We start from the raw sequence: 25957 nt of genomic DNA, 5'->3' as shown, positions 1-25957 counted from the left end.
TTAAAGTGGTTTTCTTGGTGGCTATTTGTTCAACCAGGAGAATTTCAGAGCTCCAGACGCTGTGGTGTCGAGATCCCTTTCTACAGATGTCTGATCCTGCCTGAAGTATTCTCAATGTTCCATCTTAGTGGAGCTTCCAGCTTTTTTGGGTTTGGATCCCTTTACACCTCACATGGGAGAGCTTAGGCTCTTAGATGGGAGGCATGCATTACTGAAGTATCTAAAGGTCACTTTTATGTTTTCCATAGATCGGATCACCTCTTAGTACTGTGGAGTGGTCCAAAGAAGGGAAATAAGACATCTAAGGCTACAATTGTGCGGTGGTTGAAGGAAGCAATCAAGTTGACTTACATTTCTAAAGGGTGCCTGCTGCCAGGGGGGGTTTAGGGGCACATGCGACGCTTTCTCAGGCGATATCTTGGGCTGAGTAACAACAGGTGTCTGTGCATGAAATTTGCTGGGTTGCTACTGGGAAGTCGTTGCATGCTTTTGCTAGGCATTATCGCTTGGATGTTGGGGCTGTAGTTTCTATGTGCTTTGAGTATTCTATGAGCGGAACTCTCCAGATCCCCTCCGAGTTGAGGGGAGCTTAGGTACATCTGGACTGATCTGGGAACTTACAGGCAAAGGAAAATTGGTTCTTACCTGCTAATGTTTGTTCCTGTAGTACCACAGGTCAGACCAGAGACCTGCCCGTTTATTCATACTCTTGCTGTGTATATAGTGTGGAGTTGGAGGTTTTGAATGCTGATTGCTTATGTTAAATTTGAGAAACTGGTTTTCCATTGTCTTTTTGGGCAACTTCACCTTCTTCAGGCTTATTGGAGGAGAGTGAGTTTGCTTAGAAATTTATGGTTGTTGCTGTCATTCTGGCTTGGTGTGTAGGTCAGTACTGAGGGGCTGCAGGTGGCACACTGAGTTATGTACCTGTCAGTGAAACTTTCTCTGTTTCTATCTGCTGGCGGGGAGGCAAAACCCAGGAGTCTGAACTGATCTGTGGTACTACAGGAATAAAAATTAGCAGGTAAGAACCATTTTTCCTATATGTGCTAGTCATTGGCAGGGGTGGAAACAGTTTTTTCCTCTTCATCCATTCAGACCAATCCAGACAAGTGGATTATGCACGACAACCAACAGATAGAGGCCCTTCTGTGTGTTTTGTTTTTTCAGCGGAGGTAAAACGTGTTGGAGACACCCTGCTGGGAATGGCAACACAATGCGTTCAAGTCAAGAATGTAATAAAAACATCTCCTCAGACCCTTTCCAACCTGTGCCTCAAGATTAATGTTAAACTTGGAGGAATCAACAACATCCTCGTACCTCATCAACGGTAGGAAGGTATTTTACATCAAAGCAACCTGAGACCTTGTTAAGTGCCTGGTCTTAGGTGTGACTGCACCTACTGGATGGGGGCAAAAGTGCAAATGGGGAGTTGAAACTAACAAAAGGTTACCTTTCTCAAAAGCCAAAGCCCTTTCTTAATCATATAGAAGGAAAAATTAAGCCATACCAGGAGAGCGATTTCTTGGTTTATTTACTAAATCCAAGTCATTGTGTGTTCTTTTTAAAGACCTTCTGTATTCCAACAACCGGTGATCTTTTTGGGAGCAGACGTCACTCACCCGCCTGCTGGAGATGGGAAGAAGCCATCTATTGCTGCTGTAAGTCTTCCTGAAAGCCAGGCTTTTACTTCTTCAAAGCTGTAAATGTTAGAATGTATTTACAGGTTATCAAAACATCTCCAGTGAGTCAAATGAGTGAAAACAGGGCTATAATCTCTGAGCAGTCTTTGTTTTATGTGTGTCTTTTTCCAGGGCTAGAGAAATATTTAGAGGATGCAGGAGCCAGGTTTCTTGTAACTGGGATTGCTTGTTTTGTGGGGTTTGTTTTGCTCTGGATATTTTATTTTTTCCTAGCATGTAGCCAGATGGACTCAGGACCAATGGGTTATATGCTCCCCTGCTAGCAGATGGAGACAGATTCAGGTTTCAAAGCTGACGTCACCTTGGATACCCCTGCAGTGACCTCAGCCCTTCAGTATCTCTGTCTCCTAGCAGATGTGGATGTGCTTTCCCTGGTGGGATTGCTGTACCCTTTGGAAGAAGATTCCATCCCGGCAGGGTGGTTCTGGTGGCGCCGGAATGGCCACGTTGCCCGTGGTTTGCCGATCTGATTTGCCTGGCCCTAGAGGGTCCGTTGCAACTCGCTCATCTACCGCATCTTCTCCGTCAGGGGCCCATATTTTTGGATTGGGAGGATCACTTCTCTCTCGCGGCCTGGCTTTTGAGAGGCGACGTTTACGCTTGAAGGGTTATTCCGAGCAGGTTATTACCATGCTCCTACAGGCTCACCGTCCAGCCACGTCTATGGCTTATGTTCACGTTTGGAAACTGTTTGAGGCATGATGTCTCCAACGCTCCTGCAATTCGTTGATGGTGGACGTCATTCGGGTGCTTGAATTTTTGCAGCAAGGACTCGCTAGGGGGTTAGCATTTAATTCCCTTCGGGTTCAGGTGGTAGCGTTGGGCGCCTTGCGGGGTCGGTTGAATAGTCTGTTTCTAGCTGTCCATCCGGATATTGCTCGCTTTCTCAAAGGGGTTAAACATCTGCGTCCGCATGTCCGGCCTTTATGTCCCAATTGGAGTTTGAATCTAGTTCTCCGGGTGCTGTGCGAAGCCCCCTTTGAGCCTCTGTGCAGGGCTTCGTTGAAGGATCTGACTTTAAAAACAGTGTTTTTGGTGGCTATTTGCTCGGCCCGCTGGATTTCGGAATTGCAGGGATTGTCGTGCCGCGATCCCTTTCTTCGGATTTATGACGATAGAATTTCCCTGCGCACGTTTCCCTCATTCCTTCCCAAAGTGGTTTCAGCCTTACATGTCAATCAGGTGGTGGATCTTCCCGGTTTTCCGCACCGGGCTCGGGATTCCTCTCAGGACAGGGACCTTAAGAACATAATAATATGCCATACTGGGTCAGACCAAGGGTCCATCAAGCCCAGCATCCTGTTTCCAACAGTGGCCAATCCAGGCCATAAGAACCTGGCAAGTACCCAAAAACTAAGTCTATTCCATGTAACCATTGCTAATGGCAGTGGCTATTCTCTAAGTGAACTTAATAGCAGGTAATGGACTTCTCCTCCAAGAACTTATCCAATCCTTTTTTAAACCCAGCTACACTAACTGCCCTAACCACATCCTCTGGCAACAAATTCCAGAGTTTAATTGTGCGTTGAGTGAAAAAGAACTTTCTCCGATTAGTTTTAAATGTGCCCCATGCTAACTTCATGGAGTGTCCCCTAGTCTTTCTACTATCCGAAAGAGTAAATAACCGATTCACATCTACCCGTTCTAGACCTCTCATGATTTTAAACACCTCTATCATATCCCCCCTCAGTCGTCTCTTCTCCAAGCTGAAAAGTCCTATCCTCTTTAGTCTTTCCTCATAGGGGAGCTGTTCCATTCCCCTTATCATTTTGGTTGCCCTTCTCTGTACCTTATCCATTGCAATTATATCTTTTTTGAGATGCAGCAACCAGAATTGTACACAGTATTCAAGGTGCGGTCTTCACCATGGAGCGATACAGAGGCATTATGACATTTTCCGTTTTATTCATCATTCCCTTTCTAATAATTCCCAACATTGTTTGCTTTTTTGACTGCCTCAGCACACTGAACCAACGATTTCAATGTGTTATCCACTATGACGCCTAGATCTCTTTCTTGGGTGGTAGCTCCTAATATGGAACCCAACATTGTGTAACTATAGCATGGGTTATTTTTCCCTATATGCATTTTGATGCCCAATTTTCCTTCATCTATTGGATGTCTGGCGTATTTTGCTGTGCTACCTGGAGGTTACTAATAATTTCCAACGTTCAGATCACTTGTTTCTCCTGTTTGGGGGGCACAAACAGGGTGACAAGGCGACCATGTCTCGTTGGATTAAGGAAGCCATCGGCTCCGCCTACATTTCCCGAGGGCGACAAGTGCCATTGGGTCTCAGAGCACACTCACCCAGGGCACAAGCAACCTCTTGTGCGGAGTGTCAACTCCTGTCGCCTCAGGAGATTTGTAGGGAGAAAGTGTGGTCTTCTTTACACACTTTCACTAAACATCGCATGGACGTTAAAGATGATGATGAATTGTCCTTTGGTGAGAGTGTATTGCATGCGGGTCTTTCGGGTTCCCGCCCAGTGTAGTCTGACTTGGGTACATCCCACTTTTCTGAACTGATCTCGGTATGTTCAGGAAATGAAAATTGGTTCTTGCCTGCTAATTTTCGTTCCTGTAATACCACAGATCAGTCCAGAGGCCCACTCCTTACTTCAGAATCCAAAAGACTGCATTGCCTTACGATTTGCTGTTTTGTTTTTTTTTAATTAAGGAGCTCCGTGTTGACAGAGTTACTCGATGGGGCAGTTTCTGAGTCTGTTTGTTGAGGCTGCAGGTTGTCGTTTTTTTGTTTGGGTTTCAACCTCGGCCGCTAGTTAGTTCTGTTAGTGTGGGCTTGGGTACAGGTCAATACTGAGGGACTGCAGGTGGCACAGGGCAATACTGAGGGACTGCAGGAGGCACAGGTCAATACTGAGGGACTGCAGGGGGCACAGGCCAATACTGAGGGGACTGCAGGTGGCACAGGCCAATACTGAGGGACTGCAGGTGGCACAGGTCAATACTGAGGGACTGCAGGGGGCCCTCTCGTTATGTAGCAGTGCCCAAAGTTCTAATTGTTCTCTTCCACCTGCTGGTAGGGATACACAACCCACTTTTCTGGACTGATCTGTGGTATTACAGGAACGAAAATTAGCAGGTAAGAACCAATTTTCATTTACCACCTAGCTCTGCGTGCAGAAGTTCTCTACATTCTTAGCATATGCGCAGGTCTGGAGAGTACTTGAGGCCTGGTGCGAGGAACGAGATGTTGCCCCTCGGATGATCAAAATCCCACTGGTTCTGGAATTTTTACAGGACGCCTTGAATTAGGGTTGACCCTTAACTCCTTGAAAGTCAGGTAGCGGCTCTTTCCTGTTTCAGGAGTGAGATGAACAGAAACCCGCCTGTTTGGCTCATCAGGACATGATCTGTTTTCTGAAAGGGGTGAAGGACCTCCGGCCACCGCTATGGTGGTCGGTTCCCTTGTGGAATCTTAATCTAGTTTTGGAGTTTTTGAGCGGGCCCTCCTTTCGGCTGCTGCGCAGTCTTTCCTTGCGCATATTAACCCTGAAAATGGTCTTCCTGGTGTTGATATGCTCACCTTGTCACATCTTTGAACTACAGGCATTGTCATGTCGGGAGCGGTTCCTCCGGATCTCTCCAGGAGCGTTACAACTTTGTACTGTTCCATCCTTCTTGCCCATGTCTCGGAGTTTCACTTGAGTCAGTCCATTTCGTTGCCATCCCTAGATAAGCTCAAGGTCACGGAAGAATACCTCCTCCTCCGCCATTTAAACATCAGTAGGCTTTTGGTGCGGTATCTGGAAGTTTCAGAACCGGTGCGCAAGACGAACCGCTTGTTTGCCCTTCATGGTGAAAGGAGACAGGCGAACCAGCTTCGTGGGCTGCCATAGCTCGCTGATTCAAGGAGGTGGTCATGGGAGCCTATACAGAGGCAGGAAAGCCTTTACCCTTTCAGGTTAAAGTTCATTCCAGTAGGGCTCAGCATGGGCGGAAGCTAAACTGCTGTCTCCTGTCGACATCTGCCAAGTGGCGGACGAGGTCCTCCTTACCCACCTTCTCCAGGCCCAAGAGGACGCAGCCTTTGCAAGGGCAGTGCTAACCGGACTGCGGGCAGCCTCCTACCCTGTTCGGGTACAGCTTTTCTACATCCCATTGGTCCTGAGTCCATCTGGCTACTCGCTAGGAAATAGAGAAATTACTTACCTGATCATTTTGTTTTCCTTAGTGTAGACAGATGGACTCAGCACCCAAGAACGGGGCCAAGGAATTGTCCATGAAATGAATATCAATTCCAAGAGGTTATGGGTAAGTCATCTCCCAGTCCCTAGATCAGGGCATCTATAATCTTGCTGGGATTCAGCATTTGGTTGAGTTCAGTTACGGTTATCCCTTATTAATCAAGCTTGTTCATTAGTTTGTCCACAGTGGCTTTTGAAGAGAATACTGGAGGGCTGAGGTCACTGCAGGGGTGGATGTAGGGTGACGATAGCTTTGAAATCTGACTCCATCTGCTATCAGGAGTACACTATACCCATTGGTCCTGAGTCCATCTGTCTACTCTAAGGAAAACGAAATTATCTGGTAAGCAATTTCTCCATTTTTGTGGGGGGGTTTTTTGCCTTTGCTTTTCTTTCAGTCTCCGTCTTCTCCCTTCTCTCCAGCCTCTCTTCTGGGTGAGCTGGGGGAAGTCTGGGCATTGGGGGCTCGTTTTGGGTTCGGGCTTTCCACAGATGTGACAACTGCTTTCAGGCCCAAGCTGGTGATAGACATCACATTTTATGCTACCTGGTATCCAGGATTTTTCCACTCTTCTGTCTCCCAAGCTTTTATACAGTCTATATTCTCAAATATCTTACAGTCGGTATTGTAATTGTCAGATAAATTGTACACATTGTATAAAATGAAAATAAGTAATATAGAAAATAAGGTCAGGCAGTAATACTGAATAATAAAGATATTGCTAAACAATGTTTCTAAAATGAACCAGAATGTTTGCTAAATATTCTATAATGTAGTTCCTCAAGAGGCACAATAATTAGGCTTCCAATAACTTTACAGCTGTCCGCGCTTTCTTCAGAGACGGTTTTCTTTCTGTTACATGGACATGAAAAGCTGCAGTGATAGCTATAAAGGGCGGATGTGCAACTGGCATCAGTTATTTTGTTGGCAGAGGTGACGTGACCGTTGCCTGTTATCCATAAGCACTTTTTTTCATTCTGGGCCCTTCTCTCGCGTTGTGCCGTAGGTTGTAGGCAGTATGGATGCTCACCCTAGCAGATACTGTGCCACGGTGAGAGTCCAGCGGCCCCGGCAGGAGATCATACAGGACTTGGCTTCCATGGTGAGGGAGCTGCTCATCCAGTTCTACAAGTCCACGCGCTTCAAGCCCACGCGGATCATCTTCTACCGAGACGGCGTTTCTGAAGGACAGTTTCGGCAGGTTTGCTTCTTTCTAAGCCCTTGTCACTTTGTGCTGTTTCTAAGGATGGTGCACTCCCTTGCTTCAGAAATGTGCAGGGCAGTAAGGAGGCCTTTTTGTTTGTTTTGGAAACGTGTTCTTTGAGAGGAGGTTTTCTAAGACTGAAATGCATTACCAAGTGGCTTTCCTTGGGTCATTTGAACAGTTCTGGAGTTAAACAGAGGGATTTGAATGCCCAGGAGTCTGTTTAAAGTGCTATTGTATATTCTTTTCTTACTTGAATTAAAAATTGTTTCAAGAAAAACCTTCCTCCTCCCAATCTTTCTCTTGGATGTGACTTTAACGTAGTCCTGACTGGAGTCTTGCCTCCTAGGTGCTGTACTATGAGCTGCTTGCAATTCGAGAGGCCTGCATCAGTTTGGAGAAAGATTACCAGCCTGGCATAACATATATTGTAGTGCAGAAACGGCATCACACGCGGCTCTTCTGTGCAGACAGGACTGAAAGGGTAACTGCTTTTAAGCCCCTGGTCTTTGTGGAAAGTGTTTGTAAGCTCTGACAACACAGTGGTGCTCTTAAATCTGTCCAGAGTGCTGGTTTACTTTTACATCAAAATGAATGAGGAAGAGCTGCAGGGATGCTCCAGTTCTAGCTATTTCTTAAGCTTTTATGTTCTGTTGATACTTGATGTCATTGTCGTCATGATTGTAGGTGGGGAGAAGTGGAAACATTCCAGCTGGAACAACAGTAGACACAGATATCACACATCCATATGAGTTTGATTTCTATCTCTGCAGTCATGCAGGAATACAGGTGAGGCACCTTTTTCTAAAACTGGGAAGGCTGTAGATTCCTTCTGAAGTTGGGAGCCCCGAGTTCCACATCTTACATGAAATTCCCTCATAAGGAACTATTTGTAGCATATACAAATGGAATTAAAATTCTTGTGTACCTGAGTATTTCAGATAATTCTTTAAAATGTACTCAATGCCTTGGGCTTGGGTAATAGAAATAAACAGGTGTTGCCTTCCCCCTAGGGTACCAGCCGTCCCTCACACTATCATGTGTTGTGGGATGATAACTGTTTCACCGCTGATGAGCTTCAGCTGCTGACCTATCAGCTCTGCCATACATACGTGCGTTGTACGCGATCCGTCTCCATACCTGCACCAGCCTATTATGCTCACTTGGTCGCATTCAGAGCAAGGTACCATCTTGTGGATAAAGAACATGACAGGTAAAAAATACTTTCCTTTGCACCAAACACACGGGTACAAGAACACTGGACTTAGAGTTTGTAGAAAGTATAATTTTTTTATTGAGAAATACAAGTATTCTTGGGAGATGCTGGATGCCAGTTCTCTGATAAACTGACCAACCAGTATCTCATCTGTATACATGAACTGAACCTTCTTTTATAGGTAAAATACAATACAGTACTAGGTCAGAAATTCTGAAAGTGCGTTACCACCTAGAGAATCATTTACATAGGCTGACATGTCAACAGCATGATAGAGTATCCCTCCATTACCCTGAACAGTTCTCCAAGGTGGGGCCCATTTACCATCACTCTTTAGATAATCCTTTGTCCTGTTACAATCTTGCTGGTCAGGGCAATCATTACATCTTAGGCTGTGTTTACAGATGCCCCTGTAATGACATTCTAGCCTTAGGTTCTGACCGTTGCCTTCTGCTCTTGTGACCCTATAATTAGGCATCACAAATTGTCGCCAACATCAACTGCTGTCCAGGTGTCCTTGGAATTCCTCCAGGTCAGGCTCAGTTGGGCATTTAAAGTTCACATAGGCAGAAAGGCTAAGATAGCAGAGGATTCAGGGTCAGTTGCCGTCTCCATGTTGATCTCAAACTCAGGCACACTTTTGTCCAATTCTTACCTCCTTGGTGCTCAGCATTACCAGCTTACCCCAGACAGCCTTGAGTGGTGGTGTAGCATAGCTTACAAAGAACTGTATATGGTACTGTATATGGGACCCAACTTGGATTGGCCACTGTTGGAAACAGGATGCTGGGCTTGATGGACCCTTGGTCTGACCCAGTATGGCATGTTCTTATGTTCTTATGTTCTAGGGGACTTGAGCCAGTATCCCCAGCAGAGGAAACAAAGTAAATGCCCAGGGATTGGTCTGTTCACCCCAAATATTTTGTCAACATTCACTTGCTTGAAAGCTCTCTTCAGAATATTAATTGCGAAGCATTCAGTTTGGATGTGTGGATTGACTGCAGCTGTCGCCTCTCAGCCTCATGCAATTGAGATTTGGCATAAGCTTGCAAAACTTGCCTTCACTGAGCTGTGCTTGCTCTCTTCCCTTCTAACCAAGTTTCACTTGGCCCCAATGAATGTACAGAATCCCGAGATTCCCGCCTCCTGCTAGGCCCTAGACAGATCACTGGTCTCCCTGTGCTGCCTTCTGTGTGTCTGTCATGGGATGACTATTTCAGGTCTTATTCTCACTCGGAATGTGGAAGTATTTGAGATATTTAGTATTCGTCTTTATTTAGTCCCATGTGTCTTTCTCTTCCAGTGCTGAAGGAAGTCACGTTTCTGGACAGAGTAATGGCCGAGACCCACAAGCTCTTGCCAAGGCTGTACAGATTCACCAAGACACCTTACGTACCATGTACTTCGCTTAACGCAGAGAAGGCGAACTTGCTGAAAAACAAAAGCAAAACCTACGAAGCCACATCCAGCGTCTGTTTGCAGTGGGGTCAGTTTATGGGGTTCTGCCTCCGGGTCATGCTGAAACCGTCACTGTGTGGAGGCGACTGGTGTTTCCTTAAATTGACATAAGGAGAATTGTTTACTTCAGTGAGGAACACAGCACTATTATGCAATACGAAACCAGCCAACTGCTTGCTTTCTTCCTTCTTTCCTTCTGTCTGCAGTCTCCCATAGGAAGTACTGCAATCTTCTTTTTAATTTTGTGTTTTGACTTTCTTGTTGTTTAACCCTTTTATGCCTTTACCTCAAGTTGCTCGGCAGCACAACTTTCTTTGCAAAAAAAAAAAAAAATAATAATAATAATAATAATTTCAGATGTTTAACAAAATGTACAGAACAATCAAAGATAGCTGGCAAAAGAGTGCAAAAAAAAAGAGGCATGTCTTTGTTCCCTCTAAACTGTGGAAATCTTTTTCCCTTGCTGAAATTGATATCCAAGTGCATTTGAACACATAGCACTGATAACTGTGCTCCATTGTGCATGTGTGAGCCTTTTAGTATATTTTTTGCACACTTTTGGTCTCCTGGCTTTTCTCTCCATAACACCGAGTCCTCCAGGCCAGTGGGTTCTCTCCTTGTTTTCACCGATAGTACAGAACAGATCCAGTGACGTGAGTCTTACCCATCCCCAGAAAGATTGAGCTATGGGTGAGAGTTTTCCCCGGCTATCGGAGCTGGAGATCAGCTCTCTTTGGAAAGAAGACGACTGAAATTAAGGCTTTGTTCTCTACTTTACTTGCTGCCTTTCACACCATAATGTGATTTCAGATATGTAGAGATAGATAGATGTTTGTTTTTTGAAGTTTAGCTTCCATTACTCCTTTTTTTTTTATATTTATTAGGATAATGCTTTAATTTAATTATAGAACATTATCAGCAGCATCAATTTTTAATAGTTTTTTAAAAATATGTAACCATATTTCTTTTAAGAACTGACAACTTGTTTTTGCTATCTTTTAGTGCAATAAGCCGCTAGAAAAGAAATCGGTCTGTTTAGCTGTACAAAAGCAGTGTTTGTACCACTATCTTAAGGGAGAAGGGACGCTTCCAGAATTTTCAAGGGTCACTCCAGTGATATGTTGCCAGCATGGCTGCTCTACGTATTGGCTGTTTAAAGTCATTTCTGATGTGAAAATTGAATATGAAACTAAAAAAAAAAAAATGTGCTTTAGCTGACATCGGGTTGTTTAATGAGAGGGGCCTGATCCGAGTACTGTATTCCATTTTCAATTTAACTGGGGCAGTGCCACCTCCTGCAAACAGCCAGAAGGTAGGTTTTACAAAGTGACTTATCACTGTAGAGACAATTTTAATGTGATGCCTTAATTTGGAAAGAAAAGATTAAGAAACGGCCAAGGATCATTGACGTAGTTCCTCGTCACCCGGCATTTCCTAGAAATGCGAGAGAAGGAATGAGCGTGCCCCCTTTCTCATGGAGGAAGACTGTCCAGGAAGGACATCTTTCCGAGTCAGAGTGCCGAGCGTGTGATCCTTTTTTGGGAAGGGTACGTTAGACACTTTATTTGGAATTCCTCATTGTATTTCCACATTCCTCATTCATGTAGCCTTCTGATCTTACCACCTTCTGCTAGAAGCGTACCAGGAAGAACTAATTTGAATGATCCCTAGTCATGCCTGATAAGGCATACAAGCCTGTGCGTTTCTGCTAAGCTGTATATTTCAAATCCAAATAGTGCCGTATGATTTAACAAAGGCTTTACTAGGACCTCAGTGAAACAGCTTCAGATTTTCTTTCCAGGGAAAAACAAAGGTTTCAGATGTCTGCATGAATTTAATAAGCAAGAAGTTTGCTCACTTCTTAAATGTACCTGTGTTACTTTCCTTTTAAAATTAAGGTGCTCATAGCAGAAGTACTTAGCTCACTTTGCAAACAAATTTCAAAGATGAACGAAAGAGACAGAGGGCTGGGATAGTTTTAATAAGTTAAATCACTGAAGTCTGAGACTCTTAAATCTCTTTTCATTCCACTTTAAAATGCATAAAATAAAATAACGAAGATTCTGGAAGGGGACAAGAGGGGGAACTGGATGAGTGTTGCACTTTGTAAGCTCCCAACACCAGATTTTCTGAGACTTTTTATTTGCACTGGTACAGACTGTAGATGCTGCGGAATGATATGGGCATTGTATTCCCAGCCATGCTGGACTCCACGTGATCTTCACATGAAAACCAATGTTCATCAGAACAGTTTCTCATGATTCTCATGTTTTCCATTTTATTGGCCAACCTTTACTACATTTTGAGCCTACGAATTGAGCTCATATGTGTCTCAGAGGCAGGAAAATGTTTCCCTAAGTCTGTTTTTTGCTGAAGATTGGGGAATAGAGCTTAGTTCTTGTGCATGGTTGTTGCATTGCATTGTACTGATTTTTCTGTAATCATCCTCACAGCATTTACAGCACAATTGGTAGGTGATGCTTTTTAATAGGGGAGAAGTAAAACTAAAAGGGAAAAACAGTTGATGGAATTGCCCTGAAAGTTGAATGGTTGGTGACAGGGGGGGGAAGGTTAGTGTAAGTTGCCATTGTGGCTAAGAGATTGGGTGCCTGGTGAAGAATCTTAGTGCCAGACCTACGCCTCGAGGTGTGAGGTTAGTCCGTCAGAGTGCCACAGCAGCCTTCTGTCTGCAGACCATTCTTACCCAAAAAGGATCTCTTAGGTCTCCAGGAAGAATTTCTATTGATGCGGGGATTATTCCAGAGACTTGTCCATTTCTTAACCCCTGCTGTTCTTGTGTGAAATAAAGGCATCTGAGGCTCTGGCTTTCTCAGGCCTGTATAGGGAGGGCCTCCCAATGTTCATTGCTAAGATCAGTGACAAGACCATAGTTAACGGTTGTGTTAAAAATACTGTGGCATATTATAATGTAGATAAGTGACAGCACTCTGCCCATCTACACCAATATTTTGCTTTATATTCCCTACCACTCTCTCAGAACCATTGTGCTGATCCCATGCTTTTTGATGGCAGATATTGGCCTTGCTTCTTCTACCTCCACTGGGAGACTGTTCCAGGCATCCACCATCCCTCTCTATAGAGAAACACCCTTCAGATTGCTCCTCAGGCTACCCACTTTCACCCTTATTCCTAAGTGTCCTGTGCAGTGACATCCCAGAGGTACTTAAATCTCTCATATCTGCCCTATCCCATCTTTCCTGGTTCTCGGGCCAGGTTTTCAGGATATCCACAGTGAATATGCATGAGATGGACCTGTGTGCACTGCTTCCATTGTATGTAAATCTATCGCATGCCTATTCATTGTAGATATCGTGAAACCCAACTGGCTTAGGTGTGCCCCGAGGACCGAGTTGAGTACTCTGCACTAGTGTGTACATGTTTGTCTGTCCCCATATGTTTTAGAACCAAGATCACTGATCATCTTAGTAGCCGCCCTCAGTACCAACTCCATCCTGTTTCTATCCTTTTGACGGTGCGGTCTCCAGAATTGTGCACAGTATTCCCAGTGAGGTCTGTCCTCCCTTTTTCTGCTGCCCAGTCCTCTTACTATGCAGCTGGGCATCTTTCTGGCTCTATCCACCTTCAGACGTAATACGATCACCTCCAGATCCCACTCTTCCGTAGTGCTTAAGAGAATCTCAGCCCCATGGTCTGTACTGTGATTTCCAGCTGAATGTTACATGTCTGCTCTTAGCTATTGCATTGACTGATGCCACCCTTTTCAGTATTTCTTTAAACCTTTTTTTTCCAGTTCAGATGTCTCCTTCTTCCTTGTAAACTTTAGTTTTAAAGCCCTATAATTTGTATAAGATATTAACCCTATACCACCAGCAAGGAAAGAAGCTGTAGTAAAATATCAAACCTGCCTCATCTGAATCTTTTCTGCATTCAGTTGCAATATCTGGGTGATTCCTCTAGTTTAAAAGAAGAGAATTCAGTTGGCAATATTTATAGACTTCTTGAAGGTACAGTTTCACAACCTTGCTCCTGTTTCTCCACTTCCATGGTTATGTATCTGAGGCAGAAGGGTTGCTACTAGGCTGAGCCTCACCAGGACCCCATGCGGGATATGTAAAGTCAAGGAAGACTGATAAACTGTGATCACTGACACTAATGAAGGGAGCAGAGTGTTACAAATAAAAAAAAAAAAAAAAAGAGGGGTCAGAAAATAAGGCCCCAGAAGAAACCAGCTCTTAAGGCACTGCTCCCCCACATCTTCAGGTTGATAACTCAGAAAGAGGTTGGTTTTCATGTGACGAGAGACTTGGAGACTTCCTTTCCTCTCTGTATGAATTCACAAATGCATTTATATTGCTCTACATTATGAATTCTCTTATTTGTATTATAGTATCAAGAAACTGGCATTGCAAAGGCCACACAGATATAGCTGCTATATTTATTTAATGGAGACAGACAATTACTGCACTAGGGAGCAAAGAGATGAGCAGGAATCAAGGAGAAGTGTTTGTGAGATGTGAAATCTTCTTTTTTTACCAAAAGAAAATGAGTGATGACGTTCTGTACTGAAAACTGGAACGGAACTAAAAGGGTGCTGTCATGTATCAAGCTTAAATATCTAGTGATTCTTCCTTTTTTGGTAATTTGTGAAATATTTAAATATCTACATAGCCCCACAGATGTATTGGTGTTTGGAGTTGGAGAAGATAAGTGCCTCGTCTTTAGCAGCAGTTTCCAGTATTTTCACAAAAGTACAGTGATTCTTTTTATTTTTATATCTGTTTCAACATGAAGAAAGCTCCTTCGGCATCGTATATAATCTGTGGAAAGGTGTGCTTGAGTACAAAGCAACTGATCCCTGTTTCTTTACAGAAGGAATGTCTGATTTGCTAGAAAAATGTGTGCGCAGATACTGGACACATAACAAGTTTGAAACTTGTGAGCCGTAACACCAGTCATCAGGGCCTGCATTTGACAACTGGCGCTACAAGCTTCAAACTGGTGCTAATTCAACCCCTTAATGTTATTAATTCTCTTAAAAATGTAGACGGAGGTTGAATGTTTCAAGACATGTATGCACTTTTCAGAGATTCCAGCAAGAATCGCCACTGGTGAATAAGTGAAAATGACTCCAGGAAACCTGAGAACGCTTTGGAGAGGAGGGAACTTAGTAGCCCGACCCTTGTGATTTGGAGAACTAGGACTACTACCCTCTTCCTAAAATGTTGACTTGTTCACATGTTTGAAATGAATCAAATTAGTATTGTGTTACACGGAGTTGTTTGCACCACAGCCAGGGCTCTGGTCAACCAGTTTAAGAGTTTAAATGTCCAAAAAATACACATTAAGCTTATTCCAGTAATGCCTGATATAGGACAACTATTGGTTAAGAACCTAAGAAATAGTGATCACATGACCATCTGAGAGAACGCAGCCTCACGCCTTGTGTTCTTATAAGTCCAATGACTCGGCTTGGTCTAATGCCTCCCACCCAAGATGCACCCTAATGCTCAGCGAGAAAAGAGTTCAAGCTCCTTTTACAAATCAAGAGTTGTTCTTTCCTGTCTGATAAGGCATCATTATAAAACTTCAGCTTAAATGGAGGTAGGAAGTCAGATGGCTTACATTTACTTGTTTCCTCTGGTCTCTCTCTCTACGGGGGTTGCATGTTTATTTTATATGAAAGCTTAGTCAAGCCGGCCCTGCATGTTTAAAAAGTGACCCAGAGTTAACCTAGAGGAATCTGATGGGCCAAGCTGAAAGTGGCTTAAGAGATGTGCTGAGCTCCTTGAAAAGCATTTGGTTTTTTTTTTATGTCTGGCAAAGAGTCCCTCACTAGCCAGCAAAAGAGAGAAGTCTACCTGACTGTGCTGCTTTAGAGAGGCCACGTAAAATTAACCTCCTCATTTCTGAAGCTCTTTAAAAGCATCAGAAATTTTAAAGTATTTATTTTTTTAAATATGAAATGGTTTAATGAAAGTAAAACACAAACCAGGGTCCTGCTAACCTGCAATATGTTGTAAAAATAGAATGAAAGGTTGTTTGACTCACATTTTATACTGCTCTGCCTTATCAGCTGAGTGGTCTGCGACAAAATAGAACAGCAATGGTTGTAGCTGAGACATCTCTAGCGGACTAACTTAATCCACTTTAGCTTTTACGAGCTAAGCTCTCTTCATGAAGTCAGTGATGTAACAGCACAGTTACACTCGGCTTAAATAAACAGTGTGTTTGACCCTTAATTCTCCATATCCGAGTGGAGTAGCACAGCAACCACAATTCTTTGCTTCTTGAAACAGGAAGATAATATGAGGCAGTCTGGTTAAGGCTGATCTTCAATGGAATTAAAAGCTTTAGAATGGCACAGGCAGGAGACTGGAAATGGTGTTTGTCCTTTGAAATGCACTCTTTCTTCATCCATATTCTGCCTTCTGATACAGTTTGGCAGTGGTAGGTCGTCTTCCAGCCTTTAATTCTGTATTGCCTTTGCCACATTAGTTCCTGCTCTTCATCTCCATTATTGAATCTGTGGTCCTCGGTAGGTTTGGAAAGGAGAGAGATTATGCAGGATAAAAGTGTGTTGTGGGGAGAGATGTGAGGTTCAGCTGAAAAAATAACTCCAGCGCATAGAAGTCAGGAAACCCAGCAAGGAGGGTGCTGAAGGTTTCTCAGATTATTGGGATAGAGCTGGAAAATTGTGTGTTTCTGTATCCACTAAGTAATTCTAGTCCCCTTAGCATGTGTTTATCTTAAAGTGCTTAAGAATAGCAAGTTTAATGGTGATCATTAAAGACAGGGTTCTATTAAATCAGTTTATTGCTACACTTTTGCATATGTACTGTATGTATTCAGAGATATACACCTAAAGTATCTATTTTATTTCTAAAGAAAACGGTTCTCAGAAAGTGCCTTTTCAGAAGATGGTGCTGTAGTCACTTTATTTTTGTTTTTTTGTTTTTCTCAAAATATAGTTACAAAGTAGAAAATGTTAACAAAAAAAAAAAGCCAGGCCCAGAGTTTAGCAGTATTTTTTTTAGCTAAGGTTGAGCAGAAGTTTCTCTGAGTCAGGACCAAGATAATAAAAGGACCGCTTTCTGTGATTTGAGTGACGTGAGCAGCAGATTCAGTCATATTTGGAGAAGGCTGAGAACTTTGCATCAGAGGGAAGTGAAAAGTCAGTAACTTGCAGAGCTACCTGGGTATTTGGAAGGTTAAACTGCATTTGATTTAACCAACAAAGGCTTCATGTAGGTGTTTTTTTTTTTTTACTATAGCTTCTTCCCAATTAATTTCTCGTCGTAAAATACAACTTCTGGAACACATTCTGCACAAATGACTTTAAATGAGAAGAAGCCAATTGTGTTAGAGAGAGGACCTGCTATATTAATTTGATTTGTAGTAGACTAAATCTTTTGTGATTGGTGCTTCTTGATAACAGGCTTAAGGTACAAAATGAGAGCAACATTCCCCTTAGCAGAGCTATAATCTCCTTCCATACCTCTTTCCGTTCCAAGGCAGTTTTTGTGTTTTGTTATATGTATAACATACATGATAGTAAGTCCGAAACTTCAGAGGGAGAGCCAAACAATGTGCTCTAATTAGAGAGACCTTGACTTGAGTTGGCATACATTGGCAAGCTATCCGCTTATATGGTGGCTAGCTGAGTGCCTTCAAGCCTTTCTCCCGTTCAGCCAGCTTAGATAGAACAGGCAGGCCACCCGTGGGATGAAGCCACAACATTAAGCACATCAAGCACAAATATTGCCAAATGTAATGGTCTGAACTGAAAGAAATTTGGCTTGATCTTTCTTTTATACCTTCTTTTCTCTGCAGGGCCTAGTTACCCATTTCTGTAAGAAAAGCAGTTGGATCATTAGTGCATAAGTGTACAGATGGTCCTTGGCCTTGACAACTTTGAGTCTTTCTGTAGTGAGAAAATAAATCTAGACTATGAGAAGAGCCTACATTTCAGTAACCTTGTGATGCTGCATACAAGTAACTAGCCAACTAGAACATGCTGCATGTGCCTGCAAACATCACACAATCTTTGCATTGTTGTAACTCCTAAATCTTTTTTTAAATTATATTTATAAAGATGAGATTGTAACTTTTTTGTACTCCATGTGTTGATAATCTTTATGGATATATCCGTGCAAAGCGTTTTGTCTGTTGTTGTATTTTCTTTGATTTTTCTCTGAGGATGTTCCAGATATGTTTTTCAGCTTTTAGAAATAAGCGAAAGGCTCCTGAGCACAAAATTTCAGTAGCTGCTTTTGATTTGAAAATCGGAAATGTTTTATTTAGCATTCAGGTTTTAAGATCAGTGTGTTTAGGGATGAGATCTTTCAGGGTCACAGGAGGGGACTGGAAATCAGGATGCAGAGCTGCATTGTGTCGATTTACTGAGTAACTGAGGGTTGAAGCTAGAAGTAATATTATGAGTGCCTTGCTAGAAAGATTTTCTCTGGCATAGCTGGCAGATTAGCAGCAGCTTTCTCCCACATTAGCTCATTGTAGATAAGGGTCTTATCTCTATAATATAACACTAGATTTTTTTTATTTTTCCTTCTCAGTGCTGTTCCAGAAAAAGATTTCCATATTGCGAATTTCCACGAACATTGAGACCAGGGTTCTTAGTACTGATTTGGAAGAGGATTCCATGCATTGCTGCTTTTGTCTTGGTTGCAGGATAGTTTTTGAGTAACGTGCAGTGTTCTGCCTGTGGTATGACCAAGCATGTTATCCCCTAAACCTGGGTGCACACCTTAAGGTTTTGTTCTTGCTGGTGAAATGGAAAGTTAAGATTTGTGTTTGTTGTAGAAAGACGTTCTGCAGTCTGGTAATGTGATGAAAAAAGTCTCTTTCTTTTTCTCCAGCTTGGCAAGAAGTGTACATATTAGTTAATATTAAACAGTGATACCTACGTTTATCCCCAGACTAAGCCAGAAATATGGCATGTTGAACCTTAAATTAATCTTCACTTTCCAAACACTCAGGGTGTGTGTTTAAACTATGGTGGATTGGTTTCCCTGAGTAAAAAAATCTGTTTTTAGGAGATGGGAAAACAAAAATGCTTAATTTCATTTGTTCTCCTTGTTTTGGGGGGGGAGGCGCTGAAGATTTTCACCCTGGTTTACTCATCACTATAGTAGTGAGTGAAATGGACTTCATATTTATTTAATTCCCCCTCCCCCCATGAAAATGGAGTCCTGTGTTCAGCAGTGAAGGGGAACAAGGATGGGTACCAAACAGCATTGTTTGTTTAAAATCATTACTCGCAAGCAGAAAACAGGGACACTTACTGCTCAGACCAGAGTGGTGCCTACTGTAAACTGCACTTTGCCTTACTTCCAAGTCCATTACCCCAGGAAAGGTGCTGCTTTCCAGGCTCACCTTTTGTGCTTTAGAAAATCATGTTGAGGGGTTGGGGGACCTGTAAAATAGGGTATGGTTAGGCTTAGACCAAACTCTGTGTGTGAAAATATAGCACTACAAATCCCAACATGCTTTGCTACGGAAGCTAGAATTCTCAGCCCAGGACCACAACTGAACAGAGAGCAACTCGGTGTTTGTTTTTTTTGAAGTGGAGGCTCATGCTGTGAGCTGTTATCCCTTCCTGCTATCCGTCCCCATTCAGATAATCAGCATAACCAAGAGGTGCATTGAAAAGTGTATTTGAAGATATTTTCTCAATCCCTTGTAATCTTGTTGGCTGAACTCGTACAATTTGGGGACACTGATTTTATTGGGATAGATAGAAGCTTCTCAGCATTTAAAGGTATTCCACAGTCAGCCCTTGGAAAGATGTCACACAGCCTCTTGTAATGTTTCCAGTTTGAAAGCATTGATTGCTAACCTACCAGTGGGACTGAACATGGGCTCAGTTAAAGCTATTTCTGAAATATGGGAATTTAAGCAACATGCTAGCATTGTTTTAATACTCATTATATTTTTTAATATTTTAGTTTGTGTAGAACAGCCGGTTTTATGCTTTTCATATACATTAATATTTCAATTTCAGTGTTTCAGGAAATATTTGTCAAACAAAAAAATGCACTTTAGTTCATTCAGTGAATGTTTCTTCCAATAACTGTGACTATGGCACGACAGCATGAAAGAAAGTGTGGAATAATTGGAAAGGTCTTTGACCTCTGATTGCAGGAATGGTGAAGCGTTAGTTGGGTGCAGAATGCTACCATTTTATGAGCCGCATGTGTTAATGTCTGCACTGGGTACCTGCGATGTGCTTATGTGGCAAATGGAAGTGTGAAATCAGGACGAGATGTGCTCTCCAGCTCTCTCCCATGCTCCTTTCCATAGGGACCCAGTGCACACATTCATTCATTCTTCACTGGTATAACATTTGGACAGTTGTGAGCCAGCCTGTGTACTTCTTCTGCAGCTGCAGGGCATAGTTTAGTCAAGAAAAGATGTTCTTGTGCATGACATCGGTTAGCTTTGGGCTGTCTTTCTCTGGATATTGGCCTGTTGAGCTGGTCAGGGTAGAGAGACTTTATTCAATCTCGTACAGTTTAAAGACGTGAATATTGATCTCAGACTGAATCTTTGTATAATTGTTCATGATGTGAGTCCTGACGTTCATTTTTCTAAACAAAAAATAAAGCCGAGTCGTCAGTTTATAGACCTGTGCTTTTTCAGTGATTATCCCTGCACTTAATGTTTTGTTTTCTCATCTGTGTGGTATGTGGAAAAGGCAAGGGAAAACTGGAAGGACTTTTAAACTTTACATCGGATATTAATAATCAGTAAGATTACTCCTATTCCTAAACTTTCACATTTTAAACGTCAAGTTTAGAAATAACATCTTAGTCATCATTTGGACTTTACTACTATCAAATAGAAGTATTTCAAAAGTGTATTTTTTTTGAGTTATTTTTATGAATGTTTGGATTGTATTTTTTATACACTTTTCCATTATCTGAGTAATAGGCATCTTTAGGCACGAGGCACCACCTCCTGTTAATTCTGCCTTTTGAAGTCCTAAGTATATTCCAAATGTTCATGAGGTGCCACTCTTAACCACTGCTGCCCGCTGTCCAAATCAACATTCAGAACTAGGTCATGAAGCTGCTGTGATCTTCCTCACTCATCAAACTGTCATCCTGTAATGCAGGCCTTTATTCTGCTGAATTTGGAGATATGGAAAACCTAATGCCCAGGAGAAAGCGGAGTATCTGCAGGTATTTGGCCATGCATGTGGCTCACAGACGTTTGCAGAAGTGAGGCCTGTGTGCTTCCCAGCATTCTTGCTTAATGGCAGACAATACTTGACCAGTAGACAGCTTTTTGATTGATAACTCGTTTTATTCTTTGCTCCTTATTCTTGGTACTCGCAGGTGTAATTTGCCTGCATTGATGCAAAAATTAGCATTAATGTCTACAAAATCAAACACCGTGTGTTTGATGTACAAGAATCTGTGACCAGGAACACATTTGCCAAGAGGGTTTGATTATGTGACTTAATGCATTAAGGTTGTACTCCTTATGTTTTTCAGTTTTAAAGCAGCAGTACTACCAAAATATGTGTTGAAAGTATTTGTCATCAGTTGGGAAAACAATGTACAAAAAAATGTCCTTTTTGGAGTCTGCTGGGTATTTGTGAGCTGGACTGGCCATTATCGGAGACGGATGCTGGGGTTGATGGCATTTATGTTCTTATGGTTCTGGTTAGCTTTTTGTCAGGAGAAGTGGTAGAAAATTAGAAAAACTCTGCTTAGTAACTCCCACAAGTATAGTTGTAGTAAACCTGGATTTTGCTACAGTACATCATATTCAGCAAAAGAGGGAGATCAGTAAGGCAAGGAGCATTGCCAGAAGAAAGTGGCCACATTTTTTTCCCCCCCAGAAAATAATTGTAAAGGTTTTAAGAACAAAATTCTTTCCAGGCAAAGAAAAAATGAGACTTGGGAATAACATTGGAAAAAAATAGGAAAGCAGCTGATCTGCAGAATGTGGGTGGTATTGCTGCTTTAAGCTAAGTGATTGCTAAGGTACAGGATATTGCACTGGTAGTTAGGACATCTAATGACAGGAGCAAGGTTTGCAGCTTTATGACATTAGGTGCTTGGTATTTGTCTGCAACTCTGCCTTTGCCATGCTGTTGGGCCACAGGCTGTACTGAAGGTCATTTGGAACAGGGAGAAAGTGTGGCTCAATCCAGGGGGGCAGTTTATTTGATCCTGGATGCTTAGTTTATTACCAAGATCAGCTTACAACATTGAAAACTAGCACTCGAGATTCAGGGGCAGAAATAGCTGGAATGTGTACCCTCAATCTGAGATTCCTAGCTGGAGTCAGAGTTCCTTCCTCTGCTGAACTGTGGCACCTGGAGTGCTGATCTGTTATCAAGTTTACTCTGCTGCCAGTGTGCTAGAAATCCACTTTACCTGATGGCTAGGCTGCCAGTTGGGATCAGTGGGTTGCTACCTGATTGCTGCTGTCACTGGCTCAGTGGTTTTATCATTGAGTATGTGTTTTCCATGTATGCACTGTATATTCTGAATGGACTGGATGTCATGGCCAGATATATATTCTATGGTATAAATGTACAGTGTCTGAAATGTTTAAAGCTTATGGTAATGTTTTTTTTTATTTGCAATAAAGCTTTCCCAAACATGGACAGCTTCACTGGTATAAAACTCCACAATAATATGGAAACACTCATATACACAGAAGAAAGGTATTTGTTTGCTTGAATTATTTTGGCATTGCTAGTCCAGATAACAGGGTGTTTTCTGACCATGGAGGATAAATATAACATTTCCTCCCATTAAAATTGGCTCTCCCGAGGGAGCTATAAGGGCCTTGCACAGAAATAGTGCAGCCCAATGACTTGCGTTTCCAAAAACACCGTGCTGCTAGGTATATATATTCTTCAACCATCTTGACCATGTGTGCCTATTTGTATTGGGGATATGTGGGTTGGGGGGAGGGGCGAATTGTTATTGATATATTTATCAAATAAAAGTGAGCAGCATATTAGAGTATCTTTTTCATGTGAAAAGAAATTAGAGCTACTGTTCTTGCCAAAATATCGTACCCATGACCGCCCTTGCAGGACTTCCTGGATGTCTTGTCCCCCTTGTTCACCTGCAATCTGTAGTACAACACATGTTGGTGTTGGCTTTACTAAGGGCAGGACATTAGGAACCTTAAGTCCTTTGAAAATAATTCACTTTTCAAATGTTTTTCTTTTTTTTTTTAAGAAAAAAAATCTTTTATAATCCACATACAGTGGTTCCAAAGCAAATCTAATCTGAGATTATGGACCAGGGTTAAATCTTCTACCACAGGACTGGCCTGGGTAATATCTCAAACTTTACTGCCAAATGTGTTTGTGATTTTATCTTTGCTGTGGAATTTCTGATACCGCAATGGTTGCTGGGCAGGGATGTTTTGCCTTGCTTTGAATCGGCAGCCTGAGTTGCTGTTGTCTTTCTCTGCGGCCCCCAGCAAGGCATGCCATTTTCCTGATGGTACTATTTTATTAATATCACATTATGTAATAAATGGAACCTGCTTCTTTCAGTTCTGGCATTGTAAACTGAGCTCACAAATGTTCTTTTCAAACTCATGTCTTTGAGAAATGTTATCTAACCTGTGCTTGAAACAAAGGAACTGTTTTTTCTTTGAATAACTTGTCATTTGTGTTGGGAAGAATAATGGAACTCTTTCTGAGCCAAAACTGTCACCAGCTTTTTTGTGACAGATTCCACTCCTTTTCGTTTTGCCATTCTGTGTACTGGAAGGATTGTTTAATTTAATTTTTTTTTTATTTTACTTGGTTTAGTGTCGCTTTGCTTCAGTTTGAAGTGTAACTTTCACTAATACCTGCAATAAAAACAAAACAAAACGCTTCACTGCAAGCCGGCGTGTGTGTGTGTGTGTGCGAGTTCCTGTGAGCCTTCACTTTCACAAAGCGGGAGGGGGATGGGATGGGATGGAAAGACGCGGACCTGCCTTCCCGCGCACTCGCTTTATCGCTTCCGCACTACTCTCACCCTGGTCTCATGGCTGTCGTTCCCGGGCAGTGCCTCCTGCAGCCATTTTCTGTCCTGTTTTGTTTTTTAATAATCTGTTATGTCTCATAATAAAGGAAGCCAACTGGTCAGATTTGTGTTTAGCAAGTTTTATGAGTAGAGCTACCTTAACCAACCATTTTTTTTTCCATTAAGATTTTGTAAACATAGACTATAGATGGGAGGGGGGATGGCCCTGGGGGACCGGCGTTTGGGTACCAAGTCCGATCTTATGCTTCCCATCTTGGCTAGAGATGCTGCAGCAGCATTCATGACCCCCTTTGGGGCAGGAAGTCCCAAACATTACTCAGCGGTGGCGTCTAGTGGCCCCATTAGTTTTAGATTTGATATATCACACTCAAAACAGCTCAAAGGACGTTGCAAAATAAAAATTACAAATAAATACAGAACATATGAGAGAGAGCCTACAAAACCAGATTTGGTTAGCGGTTTGAAGTAGTTAACAAGTCCCACTATAAATACATTGCCCTGAACACCAAACCAACCAGCTCATTACCTAAAAATTGAAAATCAAAACCAAGTTCTGCCTTCTGCTATAATTCAAACTGTGTTCATTCCAAAGTACAGGTGCATAAGAAGGCAATGCTCATTTAGGTGCCAAAATTGCACAACTGCAAAGGAGCCCAGTGCATTGCCACTGCCCCGATGTGTGATAAAATGGGAGCAACCCTGGAGCGTGCACCAACTATGGAGCCGATGCAATATTTGTGCATAGAAAATGGCACTCTGTGTTGAGGGTCTGTTTTCCTAGCACAGGCCCAGCCTGCTCTCCTGGGTGTGCGATGCAATATTTAAATTAGGGGTCATGTTAAAAAGGAAGCACTAGGAAAAACGTGTGCATCCCTAGCACCTCCTTGCATCGGTGCACGGGAGAGGTGGCTGTCAGTGCAGGTTGGGAAAACAGATATTCAATCTACGAGCATCTGTTTTCTCCCACTACCGACATAGACACTGTTGTGCGCCAAACACGCTTATGGGCCCTTCTCCATGCGTACAAGAACCTTAGAGTTTGTAGAAAGTATAATTTTTTATTGAGCAATACAAGTATTCTTGGGAGTTGCTGGATGCCAGTTCTCTGACAAACTGATCACCAGCATCTCGTATACATGAACTGATCCTTCTTATATAGGTAAAATACAATACAGTACTAGGTCAGAAATTCTGAAGTTGTGTGACCACCTGGAGTATCATTTACATAGGCTGACATGTCAGCATGATAGAGTATCCCTCCATTACCCTGAACAGTTCTCCAAGGTGGGGCCCATTTGCCATCACTCTTTAGATAATCCTTTGTCCTGTTACAATCTTGCTGGTCAGGGCAATCGTTTCATCTTAGGCTGTGTTTACAGATGCCCCTGTAATGACATTCTAGCCTTAGGTTCTGACTGTTGTCTTCTGTTCTTGTGACCCTATAATTAGGCATCACAAATTGTCGCCAACGTCAACTGCTGTCCAGGTGTCCTTGGAATTCCTCCAGGTCAGGCTCAGTTGGGCATATAAAGTTCACATAGCCAGAAAGGCTAAGATAGCAGAGGATTCTGGGTCAGTGGCCGTCTCCATGTTGGTCTCAAGCTCAGGCACACATATCAACACACAAGAAACATGGCCTGGACTGTGTCCAGAAATTTTTTTCAAAACTTTTTTTTTTTTTAAACTAAATCTGCTTTGTTTGGTTCCTCCTTCTTAGAATCGCAACAATACTATTGAGAGGAATCAGAGAGGCTTTTTGTTTTTCCCAATGCACCCTTGAGCATGGCTGGTGTAAAATTTGCCAGGTTGCAATGGCCACATTGGCAGTATAGAAAATTATTTTTGCATCACGAGGATTAGCTCATAGCCTCATCTACATGGAATTTTCATGTGCTGAGTGCTATTAGCGACGCGCGTCAAACCGTGCACTAGCTGCTACCCACTGTATTGCAGTGGCCCCTATGTGCTCCAAATAAGAATTAACATTGTTTAAAATTTTTATAAGTAAAACCTGAATTGATCAGATTGCTCTGCATGAGCTTCATCTCCGATCCCTAGATGGATGAGGTTTACAGAAGAAGGGCCCAGCCTCTTCTCTGTGATGGGCCAGTCCTGATAAGTACCCAGCAGATCCAATAAAATAAATCTCTCAGGG

At 42.5% G+C, this 25957-nt stretch overlaps 1 protein-coding gene across 3 annotated transcripts in view; it reads left to right on the top strand.

Annotated features, from left to right (window-relative positions):
- Positions 1-22410, top strand: part of AGO3 (argonaute RISC catalytic component 3) — a 77925-nt gene extending 55515 nt beyond the window's left edge. For 2 of the 3 annotated variants that reach the window (XM_029572097.1, XM_029572096.1), the window contains exons 13-19: positions 1171-1330; positions 1571-1661; positions 6922-7116; positions 7469-7603; positions 7807-7908; positions 8133-8332; positions 9639-22410. In XM_029572097.1, the coding sequence (XP_029427957.1) occupies positions 1171-1330; positions 1571-1661; positions 6922-7116; positions 7469-7603; positions 7807-7908; positions 8133-8332; positions 9639-9747 (992 nt within the window). In that variant the 3' untranslated portion in view covers positions 9748-22410. The remainder of the gene's footprint in view (positions 1-1170; positions 1331-1570; positions 1662-6921; positions 7117-7468; positions 7604-7806; positions 7909-8132; positions 8333-9638) is intronic. The other variant, XM_029572098.1, reaches the window with a different exon arrangement.
- Positions 22411-25957: the final 3547 nt, after the last annotated feature.

Source organism: Rhinatrema bivittatum, chromosome 11 (genome assembly GCF_901001135.1).
Source record: "Rhinatrema bivittatum chromosome 11, aRhiBiv1.1, whole genome shotgun sequence".
Classification (NCBI taxonomy): domain Eukaryota; kingdom Metazoa; phylum Chordata; class Amphibia; order Gymnophiona; family Rhinatrematidae; genus Rhinatrema; species Rhinatrema bivittatum.
Note: the sequence above shows the minus strand (reverse complement) of the source record. Positions and strands in the feature narration are given on the sequence as shown.